The 27,212-nt window shown below is 55.9% G+C and overlaps 2 protein-coding genes across 2 annotated transcripts in view; one reads left to right on the top strand and one right to left on the bottom strand.

Annotated features, from left to right (window-relative positions):
* LOC144933670 (E3 ubiquitin-protein ligase pellino homolog 2-like) overlaps positions 1-12,709 on the top strand; it is a 57,436-nt gene extending 44,727 nt beyond the window's left edge. The window contains exons 5-7 of the mRNA XM_078858727.1: positions 5,720-5,917; positions 7,193-7,381; positions 11,186-12,709. Coding sequence (XP_078714853.1) covers positions 5,720-5,917; positions 7,193-7,381; positions 11,186-11,803 — 1,005 coding nt within the window. The 3' untranslated portion in view covers positions 11,804-12,709. The remainder of the gene's footprint in view (positions 1-5,719; positions 5,918-7,192; positions 7,382-11,185) is intronic.
* Positions 12,710-13,090: 381 nt separating this feature from the next.
* The window catches only part of DPP3 (dipeptidyl peptidase 3), a 68,763-nt gene continuing 54,641 nt past the window's right edge, over positions 13,091-27,212 (bottom strand). The window contains exons 15-18 of the mRNA XM_078858716.1: positions 25,338-25,458; positions 24,699-24,878; positions 24,317-24,479; positions 13,091-13,777 (exon numbers count right to left, since the gene is read on the bottom strand). Coding sequence (XP_078714842.1) covers positions 13,626-13,777; positions 24,317-24,479; positions 24,699-24,878; positions 25,338-25,458 — 616 coding nt within the window. The 3' untranslated portion in view covers positions 13,091-13,625. The remainder of the gene's footprint in view (positions 13,778-24,316; positions 24,480-24,698; positions 24,879-25,337; positions 25,459-27,212) is intronic.

The following is a 27,212-nucleotide window of genomic DNA, read 5'->3' as shown; positions in this document are numbered from 1 at the left end:
GCAATTTGAACCGGTATTCTCCAGGACTGGTGTGGCAGTAGTTCATGTTATTTTAGAATTTTTACCCTGTGGCATTCTAGCTAGCTCCTAGTGAAGCTGGTTCTTGTTCGTGGGCTGCCGGGCGCTTGCCAAAAGAGAATTCCCCTGCAAAGCCACCGCCATCCCCGGCACATTGTGCGCGTGGCCCCTGCGGCAGGGAGACCGGCCCCCTGATGGAATCGGCTCCGACGTGACGGACAGCCGATCGATAACCACGTGCGGGCGACGATGGCTTTCGCTCGCAAACGAGATGCGAATTCTTTCGATTTCTGCGGCGTGCTTCCAGGGAGGATGCCCGTGAATCATTGCAACTGCGGGTTTGCCCTGTGACCAGACACCATTTCCACGGTCGAGTACCGTGTCGCGGCTCTCCAGTGCACGCGTTCCTGCTGCCCGCCAGCCTCTTTGGAATCCCGCGACCGCAGATCCTAGGCAATCTCATTGGCAGGGGCCTGCGGACGGACAAATCCGGTGACCTCCTGCGATTTGGAACAATTCCACGGGTGCTTTTTTGGTTTTCAACTCGGCTGGCCCATGCCAAGCGATTGGGTGGGGAAATGGCGCGTGCCTAAACCAGGAGAGCGTTGCTCAGAAAGCCTGGTGGCGATTGCGGTGCATTTTAGAGGACGTCTAAAGTTATCCGAGCAGGGTTGCATGGCTGATTTAAATTCGCAAATTGCTGGCCTCATTTCCAAACGTGTTTTGGATCTCGCAATCTGGCGTGCTGGGGATTTGGCTTCGCACGCCGTGCCGCTTTGTCTACCTCGTCGTTGTGTTTCTGTGCGAGCGCTGCGATGCTTTATCTTGTTTTCCGTGAAAAGTCGATTTGAGAATGCAGAAGAGATCTGCCTTAAAATCCAGGCGCAATGTGCTCCGTTCCTCGAGCGTGTGCCGCCGCCAGTGTTCAGAAAATGTAATTGTGCTTTTTCTGCTTTGAAGTGTTTTTTAACGAGATAGCGGCGTTTTGGCAGTTACAAAGCACCCTTATTGTCTGTTCCACAAAAGTGGGCTGTTATTTTATTCTTTGTTATTGCCATAAATAACAGTAAACTGCTGGAACAATGCAGCCGCAATTTTTCCTTGTCCTCCTCCTCCTCTCCACCCGCAGACATAATCTTTGCTATTTCATAGATTTTATTTACTCCTTTGCTTTTCATTACTTGTATAGCATTGTTGCACCCTCTCATTTTGTGCCGGTCTCTCAATTTCAGAAACAGGTCGGTGCTGTTGCACGCATTATTCCGCACCCTTGGTGCGTGCTTCACACGCCCACAATTACGTATCGGGCGTACGTACGCACGCATGTACGCACGCGCGCGTACGTGGTGTGCAGGCTTCCTGTAAAATAGTGCAATTTTTCACTGGCCGGAGCACCGTGTGCCGAGACTTCGCCGCTGCGATTCGTGCGTCAGACCTCGTGGAGGGCGGCGCGAGGTGCTGTCAGGGCCCCCACGTCCCCCCACTCGTGCCCTTTTCACTCTCCCTTCGCTCGACCCGCCACAGCGCCTTTGCTATTAAAGTGCCATTTTTACAGCCGGCGGATTCACGTTTGTAAAAAATAAAAACGCATTTACATTTAGAGGAGTCGAATAGGGCTGTTTCCGCACAAACTTAAAAAATTATGCGTTCCGGTTTCCCTAACCGATGGCTTGCCGTGCCCGCGTCCACCACGCGCTCCTCTTCATGTCTGCATTTGCCACCCGACGCGCAGACGACGCCGGTGACGCACCCCAGGCCGCCCCAGCGCACATCTCGCTTCCGTTTGCCTCTGCCACAGCGACTCTGAAATATATGGAGGCAGCGTTTTACAGAATTCATTATCAAAAAAACACGGCCCTTTTAGACTGTATTTTTTGTGTGGAAATATAAGTGGAGAATACGTTGTAAGAAAAAACCCGAAACGTTGCTGGCATGCAGTTTGCGTGCAGGTAAAGCTCGCTACGTTGTGTTCACTCCATTTTTTTGGGAGCTTGGCTTGATTTGCCCGGTAGGGGAAATCACCGCAGCTTGATTTGAACTTTTCAGAAATGATCACCCTACGACGTGCGCAGACAATTTGAATGCGCGGAAACACCGGTGGCAGAGTGAGAAGGAATTCTCCGGCGCCGTGTTTCTTCTTCGGCAGGATGGCGGCACGTGTTAGAACGGCACTAATTTTAAGGGCATCCTCATGAGGGAGGAAGGGGAGGGGGTGGGCATGTTGCAGACATTTGTTAAGATACCTTGGACACTGGGCACCTGTCAGCTGCTTTAGCGAAGGATGATATTGTAGAGCGAGCGTGCGGTTGTGGCCGAGTGGGACTGGTTCTGTCTGGATGAGTATCCGTCACGCCGCAATGGCGGCGGTGGAGGGATCTTCTCCAGAGGCGGCATTTTTTTGGTCGTGCCTCTCTGACAGCGGCGCTTGTCAGTGTCGGTGGACGCGGCGGCAGGAGCCCGTCATTTTATCGTTGCGTGCGCGCGTGGGGTGTGGGGAGGTGCCGGAGTGCGCGGTTCACTTTAGCGGCGTAACGACGAAACCGGGTCGTCGATTAAAATAGATTCTTGCACCCGTGTTAAATGCATCGAATCGCTCACGTGAGGTTTTATTATTTACAATAGTTGTGTTAGGGGTGCACTAAATGTTAGCAAATAATAGCGTCTGGAATGGAATCACGACAGCGGATCGTGAGAATTAACTCGCAAGGGGCCGAATCGTTGCAGGTCTACTGTACGTGCATTCTATTTCTCCGCTTTCGAAAACAAGGCGTTTAAAAGTAACGTAAAAATTAATCGTCTGCAGTTAAGTTCTCGTTGAACGCTGATAGCTGTAGTTTTATTTTGTTGGTCGTGGGGGGGAGTGGAGCGGAGACAGTGGTGTCATACCTCTCATGGCTTTCGAGTTGAGCTCTTGACACGCGTGTATATTTATTTTCTTATTGTTTTAATCTTCTATCAAAGCGGTCATTTGGTACTTCTCTTTGGAGTGTGCGCCGCGTAGGTGCGTGCGTGCGCACTCCGTCAGCTTCTCCCTATTGTTGCCGCGCGCGCCAAATCTTTCGCTCTGTGCCATTCGCGTGTTTGAGTTTTGGCCTCTTAGGCTAATTGGGGTGGGGGGGGGGGCTGTCACCCTTTAGATCCCATGAGCGACCTGGCTGGCTGCGCCGCGCTTGCGCCTGGCTTTGGTTGCGGTGACGACAACGCCGCCGTAGCTCCCGCGGTGCAGCCACTGGTTTCCCGCCCGAGATCAAACGGGCAGCAGCAGCAGCAACAGCACTGAAGCCATGCCACGGAGGGCCCCCCCCCGGCAGTGCTGCTGTCTGCGAGCGGGCGTCGTGGCACGCGCCTGATGAACACGCGGCCTTTACGCGGCGTAATCAATCATGTAAATAGTTAATAGCGTCATCCCTACACTGCTCGCGTGTGTGTATGTATACGAGCGTGGGCTTCACAAGCTAATGGATTAGGCGAATAACCCTCTCGCTTGACGTCAAAATTTCCACCAGCGGCAACATCCGCGGCGTGCCGCGCAAAATCGGACAATGTGGGTTTTGTGTGCCCTGGTGATGTCATGGCTCGTCTTGGTTTCACTCGCACATACACAAAGCTCCCTCGTTTATCCATCCAGGCCGTTGGGGTAGTTGCTGTTCGCGAGTAACGAGTGGGCGACGAGCACCACGCCACAGTTCTGATGTTTACTCGGTGTTCAGTTTGACCGCTCGTTATCTTTTGAGGCACATATATCTAAGGTGGTTGAAATGTCCTTTTTCCACTGAAGAAATAATGGCAGAATGCATCACTTCCTGTCACCTGCTGACTTGGAGAGACCGGTCCATGCTTTTGTGTTGTCCCGACTCGATCACTGCAAGGCCTCACTGGTTGAGATTCCAAGCAAAGTACTGGGCAGACTCCAGCTTGTTCAGAATGCAGCTGCCCGAGTGCTCACACCTCGTTCAGCACCGACGTGAGCACATCACACAGGTCCTCTTATCACTTCATTGGCTACCGGTCAAAATCCAAGTATATTTTAAGATACTGCTATTAACCTCTAAGGCTTTTATAGGGGCTCACCTCATATTACTTGCATTTATATATTCCATCAAGGTCCTTAAGATGTTCTGATGTCCAACTGCTCAGACCTCCCAGGTCTATAGGTTTGCACTCTTTTGGTGATCGGGCTTTTGTTAGCGTGGCACCCAAGCTATGGAACTCCTTGCCACTTGAAATCAGGCGATCAGTCAGTAGATATGTTTAAGTCTGCTTTGAAAACCCATCTCTTTAAGATGGCCTTACCTCTTTTGTTTGGTCGGTTGCCCTACTGGTTGTGTTTTTGTTTCACTGCTTTCCATGCATTGTGCATTGGGATCCTAGGATGGAATGCGCAATTATACATTTGATATATTATTACACTTTAAGGTGCAGTCAAGCTGCTAGGGTGGGTCCAGCACAGGTTCCCATTCTTTGATTCCAGTGATAATATTCACGTTTGGGAATTTAACTCGTCGAAATGGGTTGACAGCGCACTCAACCATCGCACCACCGTTCCTTAAACACACGCACACACACGCACTCATCTTCCCACACATTCACGCGCACGCACACGCGCACGCACGCACATGCAGAGCCATTGTTTACTGCGTCAAAGGCCGGACGCGCGTAGCCGTTTCCCCGCGTTGAGCTCACCGAGTCTGCTGGAGCCGCAGGGCCCTTGAGCGCTGCACGGCCGCAGCATCACGCTCGGGTCATCCTGCAACTTTTGCAGTCCAGTTTGGTTTCAAGTGGCTCAACATCATGTTCAATTAGTCGCTTCAAAACCGCACAAAACACATTGCATTTTTGCAATGACTTTGGCGAACGTCGTATCACATTTACTCGTACGAATGTTTATATTTCTCTCGAAATATATAGTTTTACAGGGTAAACCTGGTGCTGACGTCGCTTGCCCCAGAAAACAAAAATGCCCCACAGAGCCACTGGCAGAAGTGTCCTGCGTTGGGATATTTGTCCAATTCTCTGTTTAGGGTTCGTGTAAATGCGGCCACGGAACGCGGTGAGGATGCGCGTGTGCGTGTGTGTGCGTGTGTGTGCGTGTGTGTGCGTGCGTGTGCGTGCGTGTGCGTGCGTGTGCGTGCGTGTGCGTGTGTGTGCGTCCGCTAACAGGAATTGAGGTGTTACTTCCTCCTTCACAGGCGTGGGCGCTGCGTGAGAATGTGCAGTGCCACCCGAGTCTCCACAACCACCACAGCAGTCCTTGCGCACAGTGCGCCGTGCGCTACGCGTTTTTTTTCACAGATGTACGATTGAGGCCCACGGGAGAGCGAGTGGCTCGGGAGACGCGTGCAGAGAGGATGATGGCCTCCCCGCATCGTGTGGCTCGTGGCAGCTATTTGGCCATGCTTCACCCCGCTGGTCGGCGAGGGTTGGTGAAGGCGGGGAGCGTGGATGTGTGGAAGAATGAACAGTACACAAATAGATTTTGCTGCACTGTCCCATGATTTACCAGCCACAGTGCGGCAGCCTACAGCACCTGTTTGGTGCACGGCGGTCGCCCATCCGAGCACTATCCGGCTCAAACCTGCTTAGCTTCCGACGTGCGACATTTCCGCGCTCGCTGTCGGCGTACGCCACCACACGCGCGCGTGTCGTGCGGGGCGCGTCCTAACCTGCGCGCGTGCTCCGTCCGCGCGTGCCCGTGCTGCAGATTGGCCGCTCGACCGAGAGCCCAATTGATTTTGTGGTGATGGACACGGTGCCGGGCAGCCAGAGCAGCGACGAGACGCAGATCACGCAGAGCACCATCTCGCGCTTTGCCTGCCGCATCAAGTGCCAGCGCACGGCGCCCTACACGGCGCGCATCTTCGCCGCGGGCTTCGACACCTCCAAGAACATCTTCCTGGGCGTGCGTTACCGCTCCGGCCTTCTCGGCCTTCACAACCCGCCCGCCACCTTGCGGTTGGGACGTCGTCGGGGGCTGCCACTCGCCCGCTCGCTCTTCGCCCGAGAAATAAAAACGCTTTTCTAAAAATAGACGATGCTGTGGCAACCCCACCGACGGGCGTCGGTGCAAAGATGCCTACGATGCAGATTTGGCCGCTCGACGTCGCGAATTACGCTGCACGACGTACGCCTGGCGATGGATCTTGATCGCGAAAGGATTACGTCGTTAAGCAAACATCATAATTGTGTAACGTTGGATCGAAAGCCTTTCAGGTTTTTCCCCTCTTGTGCATATACAGGGTTACGCGAGTCAATTTGGGTGATTTGCGCCAGTTCTTAAAAAAAATTCAAACGTTTAAAGAAATGAGAGCGTTACTTTTAAATAATTCAAGTCAAACACTGCGAGTTTTGTTGTCCAGATGTGCACGTGGCACGCGCTGAGACTCGGCACGCATTCTTGATGCTAATCTGCGTGGGCTGATACAGTGCTGGGCTCACTGCTGCTGCTGCGTCCGGACAAGAGATACTGCCAACAATAGAGGCCCTCTTCCCAATCCCCCATCACCCCCCCCTCCACTACCCCCCCCTCCCACCAGCCACACTCAGGAATGTTACATAAATGAACCTTTATGCCAGCCCCACACATGCAAATCAAGCCGCTGTCCAATTATGTAGTCTGTAAGCCAACGCGTTTTAATTTATGAACCGAAGAGTTTATGAATGAGAACATGATTTGCGTACAATTGATGACTTGGCATGATTACAGCCTACGTGGCAGTTTATCCTTGTAATTCTGTTGAGCTCCCAACGTACACACAATGCATGTCCACGTGTAAAGGCGTGTGAAAGGTATGTTGGTTTGTTTAAGCAGTGTCTCTCATCACAGCACCGACAGTTTTCATGGATTCTAGACTCACACCAATCTTGTAGAGGGATTGGAGTCGGCGCTACGGAGAGCAACAGAAGGTTAACAAATCCGCCGTAGAAACTGCGTTCACTCTCGTCAACAAATCGTAACCGTTTCTAAAATCACATTACGACGATTGAGCCAACGGTGAGGAGGAAAAATCACTGCACACCTCGTTTGTGACTGCGCGTGCACGTGTGTGCGTGTGTACGTGTGTGTACATGTGTGTGCGTGTGTGTACGCCCGCACAAGCGTCGTGGTGACGTCACCGCCACTTAGTGGCGAATGGCGGTTGTTGTTGTTGTACGCCCGCGCCTATTTGTTGTGCAGGAGAAGGCGGCCAAGTGGAAGAACCCGGACGGCCACATGGACGGCCTGACCACCAACGGCATCCTGGTGATGCACCCTCGCGGCGGCTTCACCGACGAGTCGCGCCCCGGCGTGTGGCGCGAGATCTCCGTGTGCGGCAACGTGTACACGCTGCGCGAGACGCGCTCCGCTCAGCAGCGCGGCAAGCTGGTGAGTGGAGCGCCGGCAAGCGCGCGTGTATGCCTGCTAACCCACGAACCTACGAACCTGGCGACCCGAGTTCGATTCCTGCTCACGGCCAACACCGGTGACGAATATCTGAACTGGTCCCGGGCATCCCCTAGGTCTACTCGGCCTCAAATGGTGCGGTGTGTAAACATCGCTACTGGGGAGACAAAGGGGGCTGGCGACCCACCCCCTCGTGTGCCGTGCCGGCCTTAATCGGTGCTACTCGCTAACAGCGCTTGCCCCAAGGGTCTGTTAAGGCTACACAGGGGATCTTTGTCTTTATTTTGCTTTCTGCTTTCGCGCACCGTACTTAGCCAACAGCGCGAGTCGGAGGTGCAGGGAAGGGGACGACGAAGTAAACACAACAACAGGCAGTTGAAAAGAAATGAGTTTTCAATCTAGATTCTTTAAAAGTGCACAGCTCTGGTGGTTTCCTAATATCGGAAGAGCGTTCCAGACGGCCACAGAAGAGCGTCTGAAAGCGCGCGATGCGTTGACCGTCTTTGTTCGATGGCCAGCCAAAAGCTGCTGCTGCTGCGAGGGTGACCGGAGTTTGCGTGGTTGATGGTTTATGCTCCTTGACGAGCACAGCGAGGGTATCGTGGTTCACGTGTGGCGTGCACTTTGTGTGTAACGAGCGCGACGGCTGCACGTGCCTGCGTGCGTGCGTGGGTACGTGCAGTGGGGAAGCAATCGCAGCAATTGTTGTTAATTCCGAGAGTAAGAAGCACGTTGCCAGCACGCGGTGTACAAGGAGGCGGTTCCTGTGTTGATCCTCGCATGGAACGGCCCCAAGTCGTACGACGAGCGGTTTGACACTCGCTCCCGATTTCCATCCAGCACAATTGGAGTTGAATTCATTCCAATGTCATTTTTTTGGTGTAAATTTTTATTCGCAAAGGGAGTGGGAATTTTCCAATGATAAGGTCACCATCTGCGTGATGCTCATTAGCAGTAAAGTTCAAGGCACTGGAGAGAGAATCAGATTGACCCAGGGCGAGAGGGAAAATTAACTTCGATGTCAGGGAAAAGAGCAGGGGGTGGCGCTCGGGTGTGCGTGTGAGCGTGCGCGCGACAGGTGAATGTCAAACGTAGCTAAAGAAGAGACCATTGTCTCGTGAATTAAGTTATTGCACTTATAAAAAGTAGGTTTATTTTACAACTGTGCATTTTGTAATATTCTCGGCTGTAACCCACAAGACGAACGGCAACGCTCCGTTACTCACGCCACAGTCTACCGCGAGCCCCGAGTCCTTGACGCTTCTCGTCCCCCCACACACACACACGCACACAAACGTCGCGCCCGCCTGACCTCCCTGAACACCCAGTCTCCTTACCTGCCCGCCCAGCGCAACGCAGCCGTTACATTCTGACACTTTTTCATTACAGTGCCTATTGAACACAAGTCAAGTATCGATTTGCCGCACACTATAAACAGCCCAAGTGCAGCGGTAGTGCCGGCCAAAGCAATTTTAAATGTGCTGGCTAGTTACAGAACTCGGTTGCTGCCCCCCCCCCCCTTCTCTGCCTGCCCTTGATAAATAGTACCACTTTTGTGAAGCGGAGGCCTCGCTCAAAAAACACCGCTCGCTCTACACACGCACGCATGAGGGGGGGGGGGGGTGCCGTGGTCGTCGCTGCTGCCCGAGGATTATTCTTCCCTTTTTAGTTTTACAGCCGGTGCTGCTGACTGCAGGATCAATCGGCCTGGGGATAATGGCCGTAGTGGCAGGGTCGAGAATGATTGATGAATATTGCTCCAAAGTGGCCGGGCCACTTGACATTTTTAACGGCCGCTGTAAGTTTTATAAGGCGGAGAATTACCGATGTACACCTTCCATTACTTTATCTTTAGTGTTGTGAAGAGCTTTTGATTGAGGCTCTGTGTGCCCGGCTGAAGTTGTGTGGGGGGCGGTGGGGGTGGCGTGGGCGTGGGGGTGCTCGGCACTGGATTCTCTCAAGCCGCCATTGGCATCGCTAACAAACCGCAGATCCATCGGCCGGAGCTGATTAGTGCTGGTTCATGCGCGTGCCTCTTTTAATAATTTTACAGGCATGAATAAAGGGTGCTTGTGGTGGGGTAGAGTCAAATGAAAGAGGCAAAAGGGGCGGGCGGGCTGTCGGTCCTGCTCAGGAGAGCCGACAGGATGCGATGGAGAGGCAGATGGCGGTCGGCGCAGCCCAAGCGGTGCCCCCACTTACAGGCAGCGGCGCGCACCCAGCCAGCCGTGTAAATTGCCGGCCACCGAGGTAACGAAATTAAGAGTTTACAGCGCTGTTGAAGGCAGCCAATGTTGCCAGATTACGACTTATTCTCTCGCAGAAAGTGGCAGCTCGCTGGCCCGTGGCAGTTCTCAGTGCTGGCCTTTTCAGCAGCCATAAAAAAAAACTCGCGCACGCACAAACTGCTTGCTGCTTTTTCAAGTGCGTGGAAAAAACTGCGCTTTGTGTCGCTGCGAACGGACGCAGGAAGGCACACGGAGCGACCGGCAGGCGCAGGCCGTGCCGGACCGTGGGGGCCGCTTTTACGTGGCGGGTAACAAAGGTGGTGGGGCGCGTCTGTGACCATTTTGACGTTTTGTTGGGGGGGGAGGGGGGGAGCATGGACTGCCAGGGAGACTTGGCAGCGCGATGTCGCCTTCAATAGAACGGCAAGGAAGCTTCGGCGTGCTCTCGTGTTCCAGGTGGGGTGCTGCACGGTTTTTCCGTGGCTCTCGCGGCGGTTGGGCTGGGGCTTAGCGGCTCGGTCCGGTAGTGATGGCAGCGCTAACCGGGGGGAGGGGACAGGGGACCCCCTGCCTATTGACATTCAAAGCCTTGCTGAGCCAGGCGAGGCATCAATATCAGACGGAGAATAACTTGCTTTTTTATGAAAATAATTGGTTTCTCCCTGTGATGCTGGAACGATTTAATTTGCGCGAGTGTGTACGGGAGACGCTAGATGTGGCTTGCATAAGAATTGACATTTGCTGCAGCAAGCAGGGTTGCCCATTGCTATGTAATTGCATTAGCAACTCTGTAATCGCGTACACATTTGTAATTACCCACTTACGCTGGAACGTGTTTTCTCTCCCCCTCCCTGCTCACCTTCTCCCCCTTTGAATCAAACTCTGCATTGCTTCAACAGTGCTACCAACGACGACCGTTTAGGTCTTTAAACTGGAGCACGGCTACCATAGTTGGGCCAGAACACTGGGTGACAAGTAGCTTGTGTTTACAGCTGCGAGCAGGTTTCATCATTGCTAAATAAGAGAGAACTGCTTGTTTAGAGATTAAGACCAATGCTGGCATCAGAACAGTGGTGTCATCACAGCAGGGAGCAGCCCTTGAAGTGAGCAGCTTGTCTGCTGCATTTTCAACCACCAGTCTCGAGTGAGAACATTGATGTTCAACTTCTGTGATCAGGAAGCTGATCATGTGACCGCAAGCCACCAGGAACGACGCTGCCGCTTGCACACAAAACGCGGAGCGTGCCGTTTGCCTGGATGTGCGATGGAGCGGCAGACATCAACGCAAACCCAGATGACATATTTGTGTGCATTTCCCTGGGTCAGGCATTAAGTGAACATGAACATCAGAGATTTAGTGGCAGATAACACGGACATTTTTACTCCCAACAGGAAGTGTCAAAACAATTTGGACACAGAGCGTTCGCACATCGTCACACCGCGTGAGGCCGGATGGCCGAGCTTCCCATCGCACATGGTGCTCGGCCTCCAGGAGGGCCCTCGCCCCTCGGCGGCACAGGGCGGCGGCTCACACCGGGCGCGTGCGTGCGCCCCGCAGGTGGAGGGGGAGAGCAACGTGCTGCAGGACGGCTCGCTCATCGACCTGTGCGGCGCCACGCTGCTGTGGCGCACGGCCGAGGGCCTCTTCCACACGCCGACGTCACGCCACATCGAGGCGCTGCGCCAGGAGATCAACGCGGCGCGGCCGCAGTGCCCCGTGGGCCTCAACACGCTCGCCTTCCCGAGCCTGCGCCCGCGCGCCGCGTCCTCCGCCGCCGGGGCCGCCGCCGCCGGCGCCGCCGTGGTTGCGGCCGGCGCCGAGGAGAAGCAGCCGTGGGCGTACCTGCGCTGCGGCCACGTGCACGGCCACCACGACTGGGGCCACCGCACGGCGGGCGACGCCGACGCGCGCGAGTGCCCGATGTGCCGCACCGTGGGGCCCTACGTGGCGCTGTGGCTGGGCTGCGAGCCGGGCTTCTACCTGGACGCCGGCGCGCCCACGCACGCGCTCACGCCCTGCGGCCACGTGTGCTCCGAGAAGACGGCGCGCTACTGGGCGCAGATCCCGCTGCCGCACGGCACGCACGCCTTCCACACGGCGTGCCCGTTCTGCGCCACGCAGCTGTCGGGGGAGCCGGGCTACGTGCGGCTCATCTTCCAGGGGCCGGTCGATTGACCCGGCTGCAGACGCCACCCCAGCGCGTCGCCGGGGCCGGCGGTGGCAGCTGAACTTGCTGGATGAGTCGGACTAAGGGACCTCGCGCAGAGAGGCAAGAGGTGGATTTTAAATACACTGGACCAAGCCAAGGATGGGTACCAAAACCGAAGATTAGAGGCGCGCACACACGCCCAGACTTAACTATTCCGACGTGATCGCATTAGTTATGTGTTGTATTGGTTTTGAATCGAATGTTTTTAAGTTTAGTTTGAGAAGTCACCTGTTCATTTTAATTAAATTTGGCATTGATGGACAGTATTTGTGACTAAAGGGTGATCGGTGCATGCTTTCTAGCGCTACTTAACATCTTGGAACTAGCACATGCCCCTTTTCATATTGCAATTCCACCACTGGATGACTAAGGGTCGTAAGGATATCCCATCCCTGTAACCGCTTTGCCAGCAAGGAGAGGGAGGCCCAATCCCTGAGTTTAGACTGCGCAGGTGCCACGTTGGTTGTCTGATCAGAGAATGCTGGAGAGATATTTTTGTACAACATCCTTTGGTCTTCTGCAGCCTGGACACATGCATGGGAACCGCGGGTGTCATGTACCCAGGCGGCAGGGGTCAGGGGCGGTCAATGAGGGTTTTGCCAGTTGTGTAAATAAGGAGGTACTGGGACGTGTGGATAAAACAGCCCTCAGCTCAGATGTACAGTTATAAGCTGTCGTTTAAACTCAAGCATGCAAGTGCCCATCAAATGCTGCTCTCTTTCTTTGGTGGGTAATGTACTGTAGAATGATTTAAGGTCCGACGACTACTTAACTTTGATAGCATCTGAACTTTTAATCAATAACATCAGATAGGAAGACCATTTTCCTTCTGCTAGACCAAATAAAGACATCACTGCTTGCCGACAGCCTTCTCCCGTTGCCTGAGTCATTAAATATGCAACAAACCGCGGCATTTGAAACCCTGAAAATGTTGATCCCCCCCCACTCAATCTTTATTACCCAGACAGGAAAGTTGTGAGGAGTCTATTCTTAGTCCCGTGGCCCAGAAACAATCTTAATTCACAAGTACCATGCCCTTGACTCCTCAGAGCTCATGTTTTATTAACCGCTCTGCAGAAACCAACTTGACACTTGTTACCAAATCGGAGCGCGTTTGAGTGTGCAAATTGAGAAAAGGTGAACCCAAAAAGAAACATCCAAGACATGGTCTGTTACCCTGCAGAGTCGTTTATTTTTTACATAAAGCACTTTGCATTCACGGGAGAATTTTGGAAACATTAAAGTACAGTATTATTACTTAATCAAGTTATGGTCGTGATCATGTGGTGAGGGGGTTAGGAGGAGACACAATCCAAAAACAAACATCTCTTGCAGGTATGTACCTTGGCTGCGTGCCTCGGGCAATCCCTCACATTGAGCTGAAGTTTACATTACAAAAAGGCCCTTTTTAAAAATCGAATTTTACTATGTCAATGCGGGCGTCACTGGAGTGCAATGACAGTGCCCATCCATTAACGATGCCACAAATTGCATGGGACAGCGTGCGCCAAAAGCAGCCTGGGCACAACATTGTTCACAGTCAGGCTGCCGGGATTGCACCTCCTCGCATTGATTTGCAAACGAAAGGGCTGCGAGAACTCCACCCTGGGGGACACCAACTTGTGGGCAGAGCCACTGGGCCCAGCTCTGTCCACCTATGCACCCACCCAACACCACAACCCAAACAACCAACACCACCTTGCAGTTCACGCACGCAGAGCCTCGCTGCATCTTCGTGCCCGCGACGTTTCGCGGACGTCGCTGCGCTGCCACCGCCACTCGGCTGCGCTACTGCTGCTGCTTCCAGTGGTGCTGGTCCTGGCGAGACAGCTCCAGCAGCACGGCCTCCAGCTGCTCCCCGTCCTTGGCAAAGCGCTCCGTGAAGGAGTGAACCAGGCCCGCAGCACTGCCCTCGTACTCCGTCACGACCACCTCCTCGTCTGCACGTGCCACAGACAAAGATCCTCGCCTTTAGATTCTCAAAGAATGGTCGGGCCTGGAGCTGTTAGCAACCTATTAAAGCCAGGAAAAACACGAGGGGCTTCTTGTGGCCAGCACCACGCTCGATCACATTCATCTCCACAGTGCTTATGTTTAGACACTGCACCAGGTACTCATTCAAGTCCAAGTTGACCTAGGAGAGGCCCAGGACCAGTTCACTTTGCCCAATTCTAGCAATGAGCAGGATTAACACACACGATATGGACATACAATGAGCTCTCAGCCTTCGAAACTGTTGGGGCAAAAGCTGTTGGCAAGTCCCCGTTAACTATCGCAAGCATAGCACACACACACAAAGGGTTGTGGTCAAAACCACCCGCGACCACTCCCCCCCCACACCCACTGCTGACGCTTTGATGCAGCCCCAAGCAAAACGCTGAAACGCCCACGGGACAATCGCGTTGCTTGAATGTGCGGACACGTGATCTACACCGAGACGATGCGCAGCTCGTTAAGCCTGAAGGCCTCACGGGCTCGGGAAAGAAGACGCTGCCCATGGTCTCGGCTGTCAACGTCGAGGAACCGTTAAATTGCAGCCGCAAATGTTCCCACGGAGTTGCTCGATCAGGAGAACTTACAGCGTCATAATGTTACGTTTGAAAAATCACTGGAAGCGAATTAAAGCCGAAGGTCACATGGACACGGGTCGGGCGGAGGGAGAGGCTTCACGCACGACCTGCACTTTATAGCTTTGCCATTTGAGCCGCGGCGTTCTCTCGGCCTGGTGAATTGCACCCACGGTTCGACAAGCAACTCAGTTTATTCGGTGGTGACACAAAATAATTCCAACACCGGTTATTAAAACTGCTCTCGTGCGTCTGTCAATCAACAGAATGCAACTTCACTTGCCTGCAGCCTATCCCGACCATCAATGATTTGTAAAAACACCGTAGGCTCGTTTACAGGCTTTTACAGATACACGGCACATCCCCAGTGGCTTTCCCCCCGTTCATAGAGAACATCGCTCAGAATCTGAGCGGCGAAGCCACCCTGTGCCACAGCAGCGGAGGGCGAGGGTGAAATGGGAGATGTGAGTTATCAGCACTGGAGATGAGATGTGCTGCCGGCAATGGGGAAGGGTTTTTTGTTCTGTTTATTTATTTATTTGGAAGAGGGAGTGGGGGGGGCAGGGAAAAAAATCCGATACACATGATGTAATTTATAGTGGAAACCAGAGTTTGGAAGAGGTCATATTACCAATTTTTCATTAGCCGGTACCGATGATTTATCTTTGCCGACACGGGCAAATGTGGCGGGCGGGCGCCATAGGCGTCGAGCCGGTCCACGTCTGCATGTACGCGCGCGTCCACACGCGAGCGTCCAAGCATACCGCACAGACAGGCGCGCACCTAACCCCTGGCCGGGATGAAAGGGTGGTGCGGGGGGGAAGCGTGAGAACGCGGTGTAATTAACAGAATCTCAGATTTCCACGCCATCCGTCAATGCCACAGCAAATTCCGCTCGGCGTTCTGGATATTCCCAACGTCGTCACGGAACACCGTCATTTCACGCAGACAACGCTCAGCCTCACGAACGCCGCAAAAAAAAGACGACGGGACATGCGCACGCAGGTGACCGGCGGTAACGGGGCAGCACTTCATCCACCCATGATACGCATCGCCCGTCCGCTTGCCCGCTCTGGCCGGTGGCCAACATCAATTAACCGACGCACCAACGCGTTCAAGCAAGGGACATCGCATTGTAGCGAGGGATCACAGGGGATCAACGGAGGGGGGGGGGGAAGCATCCAAATTCAATTTCCTGCTCTCATCCGAGAAGGGCTTATTCCCCCATCGCTCGGCAGCAACGGCCGACCCTGCCCGACCCCGCGGAGGCCCACCCCGCCCACCCCACTTACACCGTCGGCCCCCCCGCTTGACAGAGCACAACGGCGAACCTCGCACAGACGCGGCCCGTCAACAACGAGCCGTCGGCCGGGCCATCAACCCAGCCACCCGCGATCCACCCCGAGACGGCGGCAGCGGCCCGTTTCCCTGCGTCGCCTCCACGGTTTCAAAACATCCCCACGGAGGGAGGGGGGCGTGGGGGATGATCGCCACGGTCTCCGCCTCACCCCCCCCCCACCACTCGCTCTGCTCCCCGCTCCCCTCCCCCAGACTCAGCCAGGCCAAGGCGGGGAGGCGGAAGCAAGCGGATGCGCTGGCGACTTGGTGTAATCAAACCCGAGCGCCCCAGAGACTGCTTCGCCCCCCCCCCGCCCCCCACCTAAATCCCACCTCCCCAACGTCCAGCGAGAGTTGCGGCGGTGGTTGCTGGCACGCAACGTGGCGGCCATCGTGGCGCTCCGTGCCCCGCCACAGCGAGCGCTCTGGGGCTTCGGCGCTGCGCTGGAGGCGAGGGGTGGTGGTGGTGGGTGTCGCGTAGATTCCCGCGAAGCGCTCTAGAAATTCGGTTTGGCCCGCGAGGTTGGCGAGAGATGGCAGCACAGCAAGTCTGTGCGGACCACCGTCCACACCCGCGCTTGGTGGCTGGGGGGGATGGGGGGGGCGGAGTGGCGCCGCGGGCTGTCGTTCGCTGTGATCCGGTGGCGTCAAAACTGCAAACATGAATGCAGCAGCTCCCGAGTGAGTCACTACTCAACCGGGGAGAGATCAACAGCGCGCGCTTGTCACTGCTCAGATGAAGGGGAGTTCTTTCTTTACAAACCAGTTCACAAAATAACAAAAATAAAGCTCTCTTTTAAAGTTTAGATGGAAACTTCAAAAAGGGGGTAAAATTTCCCACCACTACACAATGTACTGTTGGGTAAATAAAATGTCAAGCCAAGTTCATCAAATTGAGGAAGTATGAGAGGATGGGGCAAGCTATTGTGCTCAATTAACAATAGGTTAAAAATACCCAATAATTTACTTGTTGCAGAGGAAATTCCTCTTTTTAATGGTGCTTCACCTGTGAACAACGATACCCTAAGTCCATGACCGTGGTCCCATCGTCGCTTGCTCGGCAAACCTCGAGACTCGAGACGCATCAAGGCATGGAGGCGTCCGTGTGCGCGTGCACAGTTCACCGTTGCAGGCGGCAGCGTCAAACCGCGCCGAAACGCTCGCGGTCGCCGAAAAACTGGGCGGCCTCATTAAATTAAAAGCCCACACAAGCAGGCCGGAGCCGATTGCACTCTGCGCGCCTGTTGGCGAGCTCTCAGCTGCCACGTCCGCCTCCTAAATGAGGTTAGCGAAAGCACTCCGCTGGACAAAACGGGCCACGGGTAATCGCGGAGGGCTCCTCCTCTGTTCCACCCACGGTCGCAGCGCCGGCGGCTCGCCACAGCAACAGAGACGGTGTACACGGAGCAGTCACGTGACCTCCCTCGCCGAGAGAGAGGGAGGGCCTAGGACCACCGTCAGGTAATAAAACACACAACACCACTCACATGACTATCTTCCCCTTTCACGTCACCATTTACACCCCCGTCTATGCATCACCGCGCTTACATCCGCACTTGGGCATCGCCGCTCAACATCTGCAGGTCGACCACCCGCCCCTCAGCACTCATCTCCGCTCGACCGCCAGACCTCCGTACGATTCTCATTCAAAATCGCCTCGTTGGCTGCTGTACGCTGAAGCACGAACGAACCCAGCCCAATGCACCCCCCCCCCGAAAAGGTTTTTTTTACCCCCTCCCCCTGAAACAAACTCACGTGTCGACGTGCAACACCCCACAGCGAACCCCACAGCGAGCGCAGGAAGAGGTGAGCGCACTCAGAGGGCTCGTGGGGGTGGGACGGGGCCTCGCGGTAGCCCGTTCCGTGCTTGCGGTGGAGGTTCAAGGGTCAAATCTCGGGGCCGCCCTGAATATCAGTACTGATGCATCAACCGGCATAAAAAACCACACCAGATGGCAGTGGGGCCCATTCGAAAATCGCCTGCAAGTTAAATTGCTTGTGATTATACAGAGCAGGTATCGCCCCTCCCCCTCCCATCCCCCCCATCTCTTGAAAGACCACAGAAGCTTGGGAAATTGTTCGTAGTGCAGGTTGTGCCTGGCTACCTTCCGGCTTTGCATTTGGCTTCCCGCGGCTCCTGTCGAAAAATGTTGCACACATTGTGAAGCCGCCGTGAGATGCAACGTGCACGAATGACTCCGCTACGTAAACCAACGCGGCCCTGCCGTGCCGCGTGGCCCCGCCGGGTGCCACCCCTCGTGCCGCCACGGCAGAGCGTGTGCTCACCGTCGTTAGAACAACGTTTAATCCGAGCCCCGAGCCCTTCTTCACCGCCTTCGTGCCATCGCCCCACGAGCCTCCTCGCGCCCCCGCCCCGGGGAGGAGGATTAAGACCGACGAGCGCTCGCGGGGTTTGGGAGCGCTCGCCGTCGTAATCCCGCGACGGCCTCGCAGCAGCTACAGACTCGCACCCCCCCCCCCACCCCCTCCTCACCCCCTCCCAGAATTTAAAAAATTGATGACCCCCCCTCCTTCCCCCGCTGAGCTGGCGAGTTGGAGGGCTCACGTGGAGGGAACAGCCGGGGGCACGTGTCACTAACCGGCGGGGGGGGGGGGGGGGGGGGGGGTGGCTTCGGCGCTTTGTCCTGCCGTCAGCTGGCGGCCGCTGGGATTCGCGCCGCTCGCTCGTGGCAGCTGCGAGGGCCACGCGCGCGGTAATTGCCGTGGCGTGGAAATTAGGCCATTTGTGAGCGCGAGAGGCGGCGGCGGGCATGTGGGGGGGGGGGGGTAGAGAGTCCCTCGGTCGTCCAAAGCCGGGGGTCAAATCCAGAACGCGACGGCGCGCCAGCCGCCGGTCTAGCTATGCGTGAGGAAGTGGACGGGGGTGGGGAGGGGGGGGGGACGTAGCGATCCGTCTCAGAAAAATTATTAAATCGCCGCTGCCAACGCCAGCGATGTCACCGTCACCGAGCTCGTGATGATGTTCGTAACAACATGGACGACGCAGAGGAGCAGTGGGGTCTGGGTAATTTCCTCGATTGTAACTTCTCTCAAATCGCCGCTGCCGTACAATCGGTGCCGAGGACAAAGCCACTTAATCAGACGCAAAGCCCGGCGCTGCGCCCGGCATCCAGAAAATGGCAATTCAGGCCAACGGGACGGAGACGCCGCCAAAACGGCACATTGCCGCGTGCTCGCATCCTGTGGCCACAGTCCAAGTGATGGATGATTCACCGATTCATGAATTGAAAGAGATCGCTCTGCTCAATGATGGATGCATCCTATCGTCGGCAAGCATCAAATTACTTTTGATGCTCTCGAGCGGTGTGGTGGAAGCACTTGATTAGCCACGTAAATATTCAGTTGCAAGATAACCCATGCGAGCTTCAGTTGAACACTTCCCAAAACCACTTTTGATGTTGGCCGCATAACGCACTTAACGATTATCTTCATTCACGTAATCTGCCTGCTCTCAACAAAAACCTACCCAATCGACAATGTCGCAAATGCTATGTTCTCAGAAATTTCGGGGTAAACGGGGCGCATAAAAATCTGTACAAACGGAGAGACGTCTTGTTGTGCAAAAGCGAGGCGAACATCCCGGCACAAAGGGACGGTTCCTCGTACGGAATGGGAACATTTCAACCATTGCCTGGGACGCCGCACGGGGGTCGGAGTCGCCGCAGGTCCGCGAGGAGGGAGGTGGCTCGCAGGTGGCTCGCAGGTAGCGCTGGGCCCGCGGTTGTTGGGGGAAGCCCGGGGGGGGGGGGGAAGCCCAGGGGGGGGGGGGGGGTACGATCCCTCAGCCAACACAGCCCCCCCCACGGAAACCCCCAGCGTTCTGCGGTCACGGCGTGTGACGAGCGAGCCGCACAGCAGGATCCTGGTCCCACGCTGCCGAGCAGTGTGAAGGAGTGTGAAGGAGTGTGAAGGAGTGTGAAGGAGTGTGAAGGAGTGTGAAGGAGTGTGAAGGGTGCCGCGCCATTTCTCCTTGCTCGCCCCCCCCCCCCCCACAAATCCCAGCTTGCTGGACCTGTGCAGCCCCCCTAACCGGCCCCCCGCCAGGCCACTGCCCCCGCTCGCCATCCCCCCCCCCCACCCAGAAATCCAACATTGGGCGCCGGCAAGCGAGCGACAGGACGTCACGAAGCACGAGCACCATCGGCCGTAACGAAGACCGAGAGCCCTCTTTGACGGAAGGCCGGGGGAAGATTAAGATGCGCGCGGTGCGTTTACGACGCGGCATTATTTGCCATGCCGTCCCACGTGCGGACCTCCATCATCCACGGCGAGGGGGCCCCGGAGGTTTACGGCGGCGGAGGCGCCGTCCGTTACAATTACACGGCGGGCGCTGCAGCCATAACGGAGGCACCAAACGCGTCACGCTGAGCGCAGGCGGCAGGGGGGGGGGGGGGGGGCGGAGGAGGAGGGGGGTCAGCGCGGGGGTGGGGAGGGAGGGAGGTTTGACGGAACCAACCCACGTGGTACCCCAGTTCTATCGATTTACTGGTTTTTTTTCGGTTTGTTCCAGCCGTTGTGACTGGTCCAAAAACCGATCGTTCCAAATTTCATTCGTGGCCTCTACCCACCACCTCACTAGAACAACAGACCACGGGCAAGGCACAAATCACCAATTCCCCAGCCAACGGAACACATGGGGCCGCCAGGTGACACCGCATCCACCATCCTCGTCAACCAGGCAACATCTGCAGCTGCTCGTTTACTGGGCTGTGCCCCCTCCCCCCCTCCCGGGACATCCGCTGGGCCCAGAGTTCAGGAGGCAGACTCGCACGAGCGATTCGTTTCGGTCGAAATGCGCAGCGAGGATTAGTTTGTACAGTGCAGCCTGCACTGGCAAGCCCGGCATTCTGTTTCCCCGATGCCCGCGCTTCACTCCGAGCAGTGGCCACACCCGGCATTGTTCCCCTGATGAAACAAACGTCGTCTTCTCCACCAATTTTTACAGCCATCGTCCCATCGGTGTCGTGTCAAACAGGCACTGGCAGTGCCACCCATCGTGTTGGAGAACGGCTCACAGAAGCGGACTTCACAGAGCTACGTCCAAGCTCGTTACACGTGAACTCTAGTTCACACAATGAAGGGGGGGGGGGGTGGGGGGGGGTGCAGCAATTCCCACCGGCCCTGCTACAGATTAATGTTCATCCGATGACTGTCAAATCAATAGGTTTTCATTCTCGGAGGTCTAGCTAAATTAAGTGCAACACAAAATGTAAAGCGAAGGGTTTTCTTTTGCAGTCATTGGCGATTGGTCTGCGACCATCGACTCGCTCCAAAAAGGGCTCTCGGTTCGATCACAGGGCAGCTGCCTGGATTATAAGCCAGGCTCCGAGCGGGTGCCAGCCACCCCCGAGGCAGGCGCACGTCTTTGCGCAATCAAGGGGCAAACGTGCGCACGACCCACTTCTGACAGACGGAGCGACGGCTCGATCAAAGGACTGCCTTGTCGGCTCCTTAATTCGGTTTGCCAATGTCCTGTGTCTGCACACCACCATCATTATCAGCCACCAGCAGTGTTGACATCGTTTTGATGTTGTGGACCCATTGAAAATCAGGCAACGGCTTTGCACGTGTCCATACTAACCAGCACAAACCCGTTCACCTTCACAAGAGTTATTTTTTGTCTCGTTTTCGCAATCTTGTCGGTACTGTTTCTCATTGTCGTTCTGTCGCGTTTGCAGTTTTGTTTTGCCCCATTCGCCCAACAGCAACATCTGCACGTAGTTAGTGTACGATCAACGTACCTCGACGTGAGCGTGGGAATGGATTCTCCCCGACGAACCGCTGCAAAGTTTTACTCCCCATGTAGCAGTCGTCAATCTCAACCCGACTACCGACCCACCGATCTTCAGAATAAAGAAACACAAATCGGCGGAGATGTGGCAATGACATCATTGCCACGAGGCGATAGCGCAACGCGAGCACCCGTGTGCCTTCTTGCGACGGCAGTCCGGTGGGCGCCGTTTCTCCACCACTCCCCTCCCTCAGCCTTTGATATGAATCTGCCATTAAGACACTGGATAAAAGCAGGTCACCCTACGCGCCATCATTTTTTCCCGTGCTGCGAACGCGACAACTCGACGATGAAAGGGGCTCCCGGCAATTAAGCTTCTGTAGTTGCCGACGTTCATGGCGTGAAAATTTCGAAGAAAAAAGCTTTTTTTTTCATCTTTGCAGTTGGATTAATGAATGCGAGAGCGTTAGATTTTGCCTGCACAAATTGTTCTCGAACGAACGAGAAAACGCATTTTTAAAAATCGCGTTAAAGATTACGCTCAATTAACATAACGCACGCACGTGACGGGAGGCTCGCACTCGACAAGCGAGACTCGTCCGTGACGGAGACCGTGAATCGGGGGGGGGGGGTGGTTAATGAGCAGGAGCTGCTACTAAGCAGGAGTTGCTGCTCCTGCTTAGTAAAACCAGAACTTTGGTGGCTATGCGAGGCTGATGCACACGAGTGCCAAAAGGCAAAACTCCGGCCAACAAACAAACGAACGGACATCGACGGCTTGGGTCGGAACCGGCCTTCAGCTGCTGCTCACGGAGAGATCCTCGACGCCGTTGGATTTCTCGGAATCGAAACCCTCGCCCCTCGCACCGCGGGAGGTGGCAAGCGTCGGCCGGCGCAGCCGTTTGAACTCTCCCGCCGCTGCATGCGGCAGCCAAGACTGTGTTTCTTGGGGGACTTGACACAGAAAGCCGCGCCCGACGGCTGCTGTGAGCAGTAGCAACGAGTCCGCCGAAAGAAATCCTAAAGACTTGGTAAACACGGCGGTGGTACACGTGCAACCGGATCACCGTCCGATGTAGCAAGCCCGTCGTTAAAACACCGCTGGACGAAGGACGAGTCTCTCCCCCCCCGTTATGGGGGTTGTTTGACCATACTTCACCACGCTGGTCAGTATGGGTTGGTAAAGTAGAGGGCAGGGTGGGGGGGGGGTGGGATTTTCACTCGCCACTTATCTTAGGTGCGACTGGGAAACGAAACAAAATTCGGTTCGCAGGTTTATAGCTCCACGCACCCCACGTATCACACAAACGACAAAGAAATCGTGAACGTCCCATTGGCAGCGTGCGTGGCGTTACGTTTCTACGACACGACTACAAGGAGAATAATAGCGGCGACTTCCCGTTTGTGGTGTCGGGAGACGGGACCGCCGGTCGCCATCACTTATTAAATGCCATGTCAGAGCGCCGATTGAACTTTGCCGGGAGCCGCGAGCCGTGGCAGGTTGGCGCGCGCGTGCGTCAGTCTGGCCTTTCTGACGCCAAGCGAGGTGGCAGCGCAGTCCATCACCACTGCCAGAGCCACCGGTGGTGAAATGAAAACCCCCCGGTTTGGCACGAGGGTCCGCGGCACTTCTCGACCTTCGAGTTATTGCGTTTTATCGATCCGCCCGCGAATTTGCGCAAATATAAAAAAAAACTTCCGGGGGTTTTTTTTTAGCAACGCAGCCGCGCGCCGCGCCCTCCACGATCTCGCGCCGCGCCCTCTCGCTCATCAGCGCTACACCCCCTCTCCAATTGGCTCCTCTCCTCGTTATTTTGCCACGGGGCATCCGATGTTAACGATTACTGTTGTTTCCCAGGGGTTGTGGGAGGAGCACGCTACTGCACCCATCTGCCACGATAATCACACGTGACACTCTACGAGTAAAATGTTTTGCTGTCCGGAACGCGGGCGGGGGCGTCCCCTGTACCCCCACAGCGTCGAGCCGGGCTCCAGCATCGCGCTGACGTCGTCACGCCCCCCCCCACCCACCACCTACCCCCCTCCGCCACCACCACTATCCCCCCCCCTAACTACCCCCCCCCCACCATCCCCCCGCCCACCTTTGATGTGGATCCAGCGCAAATACGTGGTGCAGTGCTCACTATAACTTAAATAATATAAAACCCTTTTGTCAAGTCGATTCATTGGATGAGTCTCCTCCATGCCGTGTCGGTCAAGAGAGTTGTTTGCCCCATATTTCACCACATTGGTCACCGTGGGTGGGGCCAGGACCAGTTCAGATATCACGCGCCACCCATGTTGGCCACGGCCAGGAACCCAACTCGGGTCGCCGGATTTCCGAGTACAGTGCACCAAAAACTACACCACCACGCCGCTCGCATCGGTCACGGGTAACTGTACGCCGGAAGCACGAGGTTCTGAGGGTCAAGCACCCTGGGATGGGCTCAGGGTAAAACAGCTGTTAACAACAGCCATTAGCGCACCCTAGCATGCCCACAAGTCTCAAATGAGTGCCCCCCCCTCCCATGCACACCCCCCAGAACAAACGAACGCGCGGGTATATTGCACACTCTACCCAAACACTGTACTCCCCCCCACCCCCCACCCCCCCGTTGGCGACCGTCCGAGTGGCATGCGGCGACTCACCCGACCCAGGCTTTTGAAAGGTTGTCGTTCAATTTCACCTCCAGCAAAACTGCAGCCTCGCGATTTGTGCGCGACGTAATGGGAGATGGCACAGGTGCGGCAAAGGGGTTTCACCACAGTGCGGCGCGCGGTGTGGCGGCCACGCGAGCCATCGTGCCGTGCCACCTGCTCACCTTTCAGCGCCGTGTTCACCTGCACGAACATCTTGCGCGGCTCCTTGCGCAGCATCACGGTGTGGCGCAGCGCGAGGAATCGCAGCTCCGTGTCATCGTTCACGGCCGACAGCGCCGCGTACAGCGCCCGCCCGGCGTCCACGTCCGCCGTCGACTTGTACACCTGCGGGAGGAGCGGGGGTGTGGCAGGGTCGCCGGGGGAGGGAGGAGGGGTTCAAGTTCACGGGGTCACGCTGTTGTGCGAAGACGGGGCGAAGGGCGGGTTTGACGGGCGACAACACTGGGTCGAGCAGGACGGCTCAGGGCAGCTACACCGACATTCGGAGAGCGTTCTTATTTTGCCGTGCCGTGCCACGCCGTGGTCCGCGTGCCGTGGCAGCACCTGCAGCTTGAGCAGGAAGTCGTGTATGGCGGTACGCCCCACGGTGGGGATCTTGGCGCGGTCGAGCGAGATGCGCGCATCGGGGCGCCCGTCTGCGCCCACCGTGTGCTCCACGTTGACGAGGCCGCCGCCCGCCTGCAGCAGCACCCGCAGGATCACGAAGCGCGCCTGCATGTGAGCCTGCAGCAGCACGGACACAGGGGGCAGAGAGGACATGGAACACGAGAGATTTAACCAAAACAGAAACATGGGTACGTGGGTGAAACAAAGCATGGGCAACAGGAACACAGGGGCACGAGTATACAAATGAGATGGGACATGGAGCTTGGGGGCATGGGGCCCAGGAACCCCAGAAACACATTGGACGCAGTAACACGGAGACACAGGGGGACATGGGGATCGAGAGATGCCCAGGCACGGAGATGCGGAGGCATGGAGACAGCAAAACCGGGGGCAAAGAAACCGGGGCAGTGGTGGAGAGAGGAGCAGGAGAGGCGGTGCGCACCAGCCCCGTACTCACGCCACCCCCGTGAGCAGGGCAGAGTCAAGTATCTACACGAACGTGTGTATTCCCTGCGGGTGGGGCACGTGCGGGGGGAGAGGGGGGGGGGGAAAGACACGCGGTTGGCGCCCGGGCACCTGTCTCCAGGTGTCCGTCTCCGGCGTGTAGAACTCCAGCGCCAGCACGCCGGCGCGCACCATGGACAGCCAGTTGACGTAGGTCACGTCCTGCGCCGCGTTGCCCTCGTGCCCAAAGATCCTGCGCGCGGGGGACCACGGGGAGCGCCGCGTCGTCACGGACACACGTGCCACGTCGTCACGGATACACGCGACACGTCGTCACGGATACACGCGACACACGGACGCGCTACGAAACAAAGAGGCCCGCAAAGATTCCTGGTGTAACCGAATGGGGGGGGGGGGGCAATGTGGGATTAGCGCGCACATATTGAGGCCGGGACGACACACGAGCGGTGGGTGTGGTTGCTGTCCGGAACGCCACGCAGCCGGTACCCATTTGAGGGGAGGGCTCGGACAAGATTCAGATACCATGTGCCACTGCTGCTCGTCTTGGCCGAGAGGTCAACCTCGTTTACTGGAATCCGAGTTCGGTCACGTTTTTGTTTTACTAAAAGGCAAAATACCACGTGCCAATAACACCGAATGTTTACGTTGCAGACACATGTGCAAAACAACAATCTGTTAGAACCTTTATACAACTTAAGCGGCATGTGGTTCTAACAAAAAAAACGCCCGGCAGCCCGTTGTGTTTGTTTAACAAGTTTTGCTGAACCGTCCAACTCTCTACCTCACCCACACAAAATGTAGAATCGCTCTCGAAAACACCCGACATTGAAATAATTATCATCATCATCGTCTCGCGTGGCACACGGCAACAACGACAAACGCGGAATTTAAATGGAGGGCAGACGGGCGGGGAGACATGCGGAAACCCCCGCGCTCGGCCTGTCAGGTGCGGCCAGCCGTGGTCAGATGCCCCGCAATTAAAGCTACAACAATACAACCAACTTGGCGCAATCGCAGCATGCGCGGCGCTCTCAAATTAGGCAACCGTGCGCGAAAAGAACACGATGTATTTTCAAAACGAGCTTCAACGCGGCAGGGTCTCGCAGGAATAAAACAACGAAGTTACGAAAGAAAAAAAAATATCGAAAAAATCATGTCCACATTCGTCTGCGCGAGAAGCGACGGCGGGCAGGTACCTCAGGCAGGCGCGCGGCTTTCCCACGCGCGGGCGCGCGCTTATTGAATGGAAAGCAACGATAACAAAAAGCAAATCGACTCGGCGATTTGTTTTAATGATCTTCACAATGGAGGCGGACGCGCGAGCGAGCCACGGCGCCGCACGCGCCTCTCGCTCTCTCCCGAGCCGCTCCCCTTAACGGCCCCGCTGGGCTCCGTCACAGAGCTGCTCGCTTACTCCATTACTCGCGATTTGGGGGATCATTCAGCGTTTGTTTAGAGCGCCGCGCCGAGCGAGCTGCACACGCGGACTGCGCGCTTCACCACACGGCTGTCAAGGAAAAAAATCCCCGGCGGTGAGATTTTATATATTCTCTCTCTCTCTCTCAAACCCTTTACCCTGGAATTGGCCGCTCACTCGATTTGCTGTGCACGTCTGCGGCGATTTTCAAATTGGCCGATTATTGTTGTTGGTGGCAGCGATGGGGGGGGGGGGGGCAGCGAACTGACAGCGCGCGGCCAAATCGTAACCGTTCATCGCCGTGTGGAGTGCGTGCCAAGAGAGAGCACGAGAGAGAGCCAACGAGCAGCCAAAGTCATTGTGGGTGTGGCTCCCACGAGGCATAATCTTCAATCCCAAGGCCGGCATCGGTGCAAATTATACGAGCACAGCACAGACTACAGCACACGATAGCAGCCAACAGTGAAAGAGACCGCATCCCGCGAGATACCGTTTAACGCTTTTTAGAACTCTAGACATGAAGCAAAGCGTCAGATTTGAAAAAGCATTATACAGCGTCGCAACGACCA

The sequence above is a fragment of the Lampetra fluviatilis genome, chromosome 7, assembly GCF_964198595.1.
Source record: "Lampetra fluviatilis chromosome 7, kcLamFluv1.1, whole genome shotgun sequence".
Lineage (NCBI taxonomy): Eukaryota > Metazoa > Chordata > Hyperoartia > Petromyzontiformes > Petromyzontidae > Lampetra > Lampetra fluviatilis.
The sequence above is the reverse complement of the archived record's forward strand: the minus strand, read 5'-3'. Positions and strand labels throughout refer to the sequence as shown.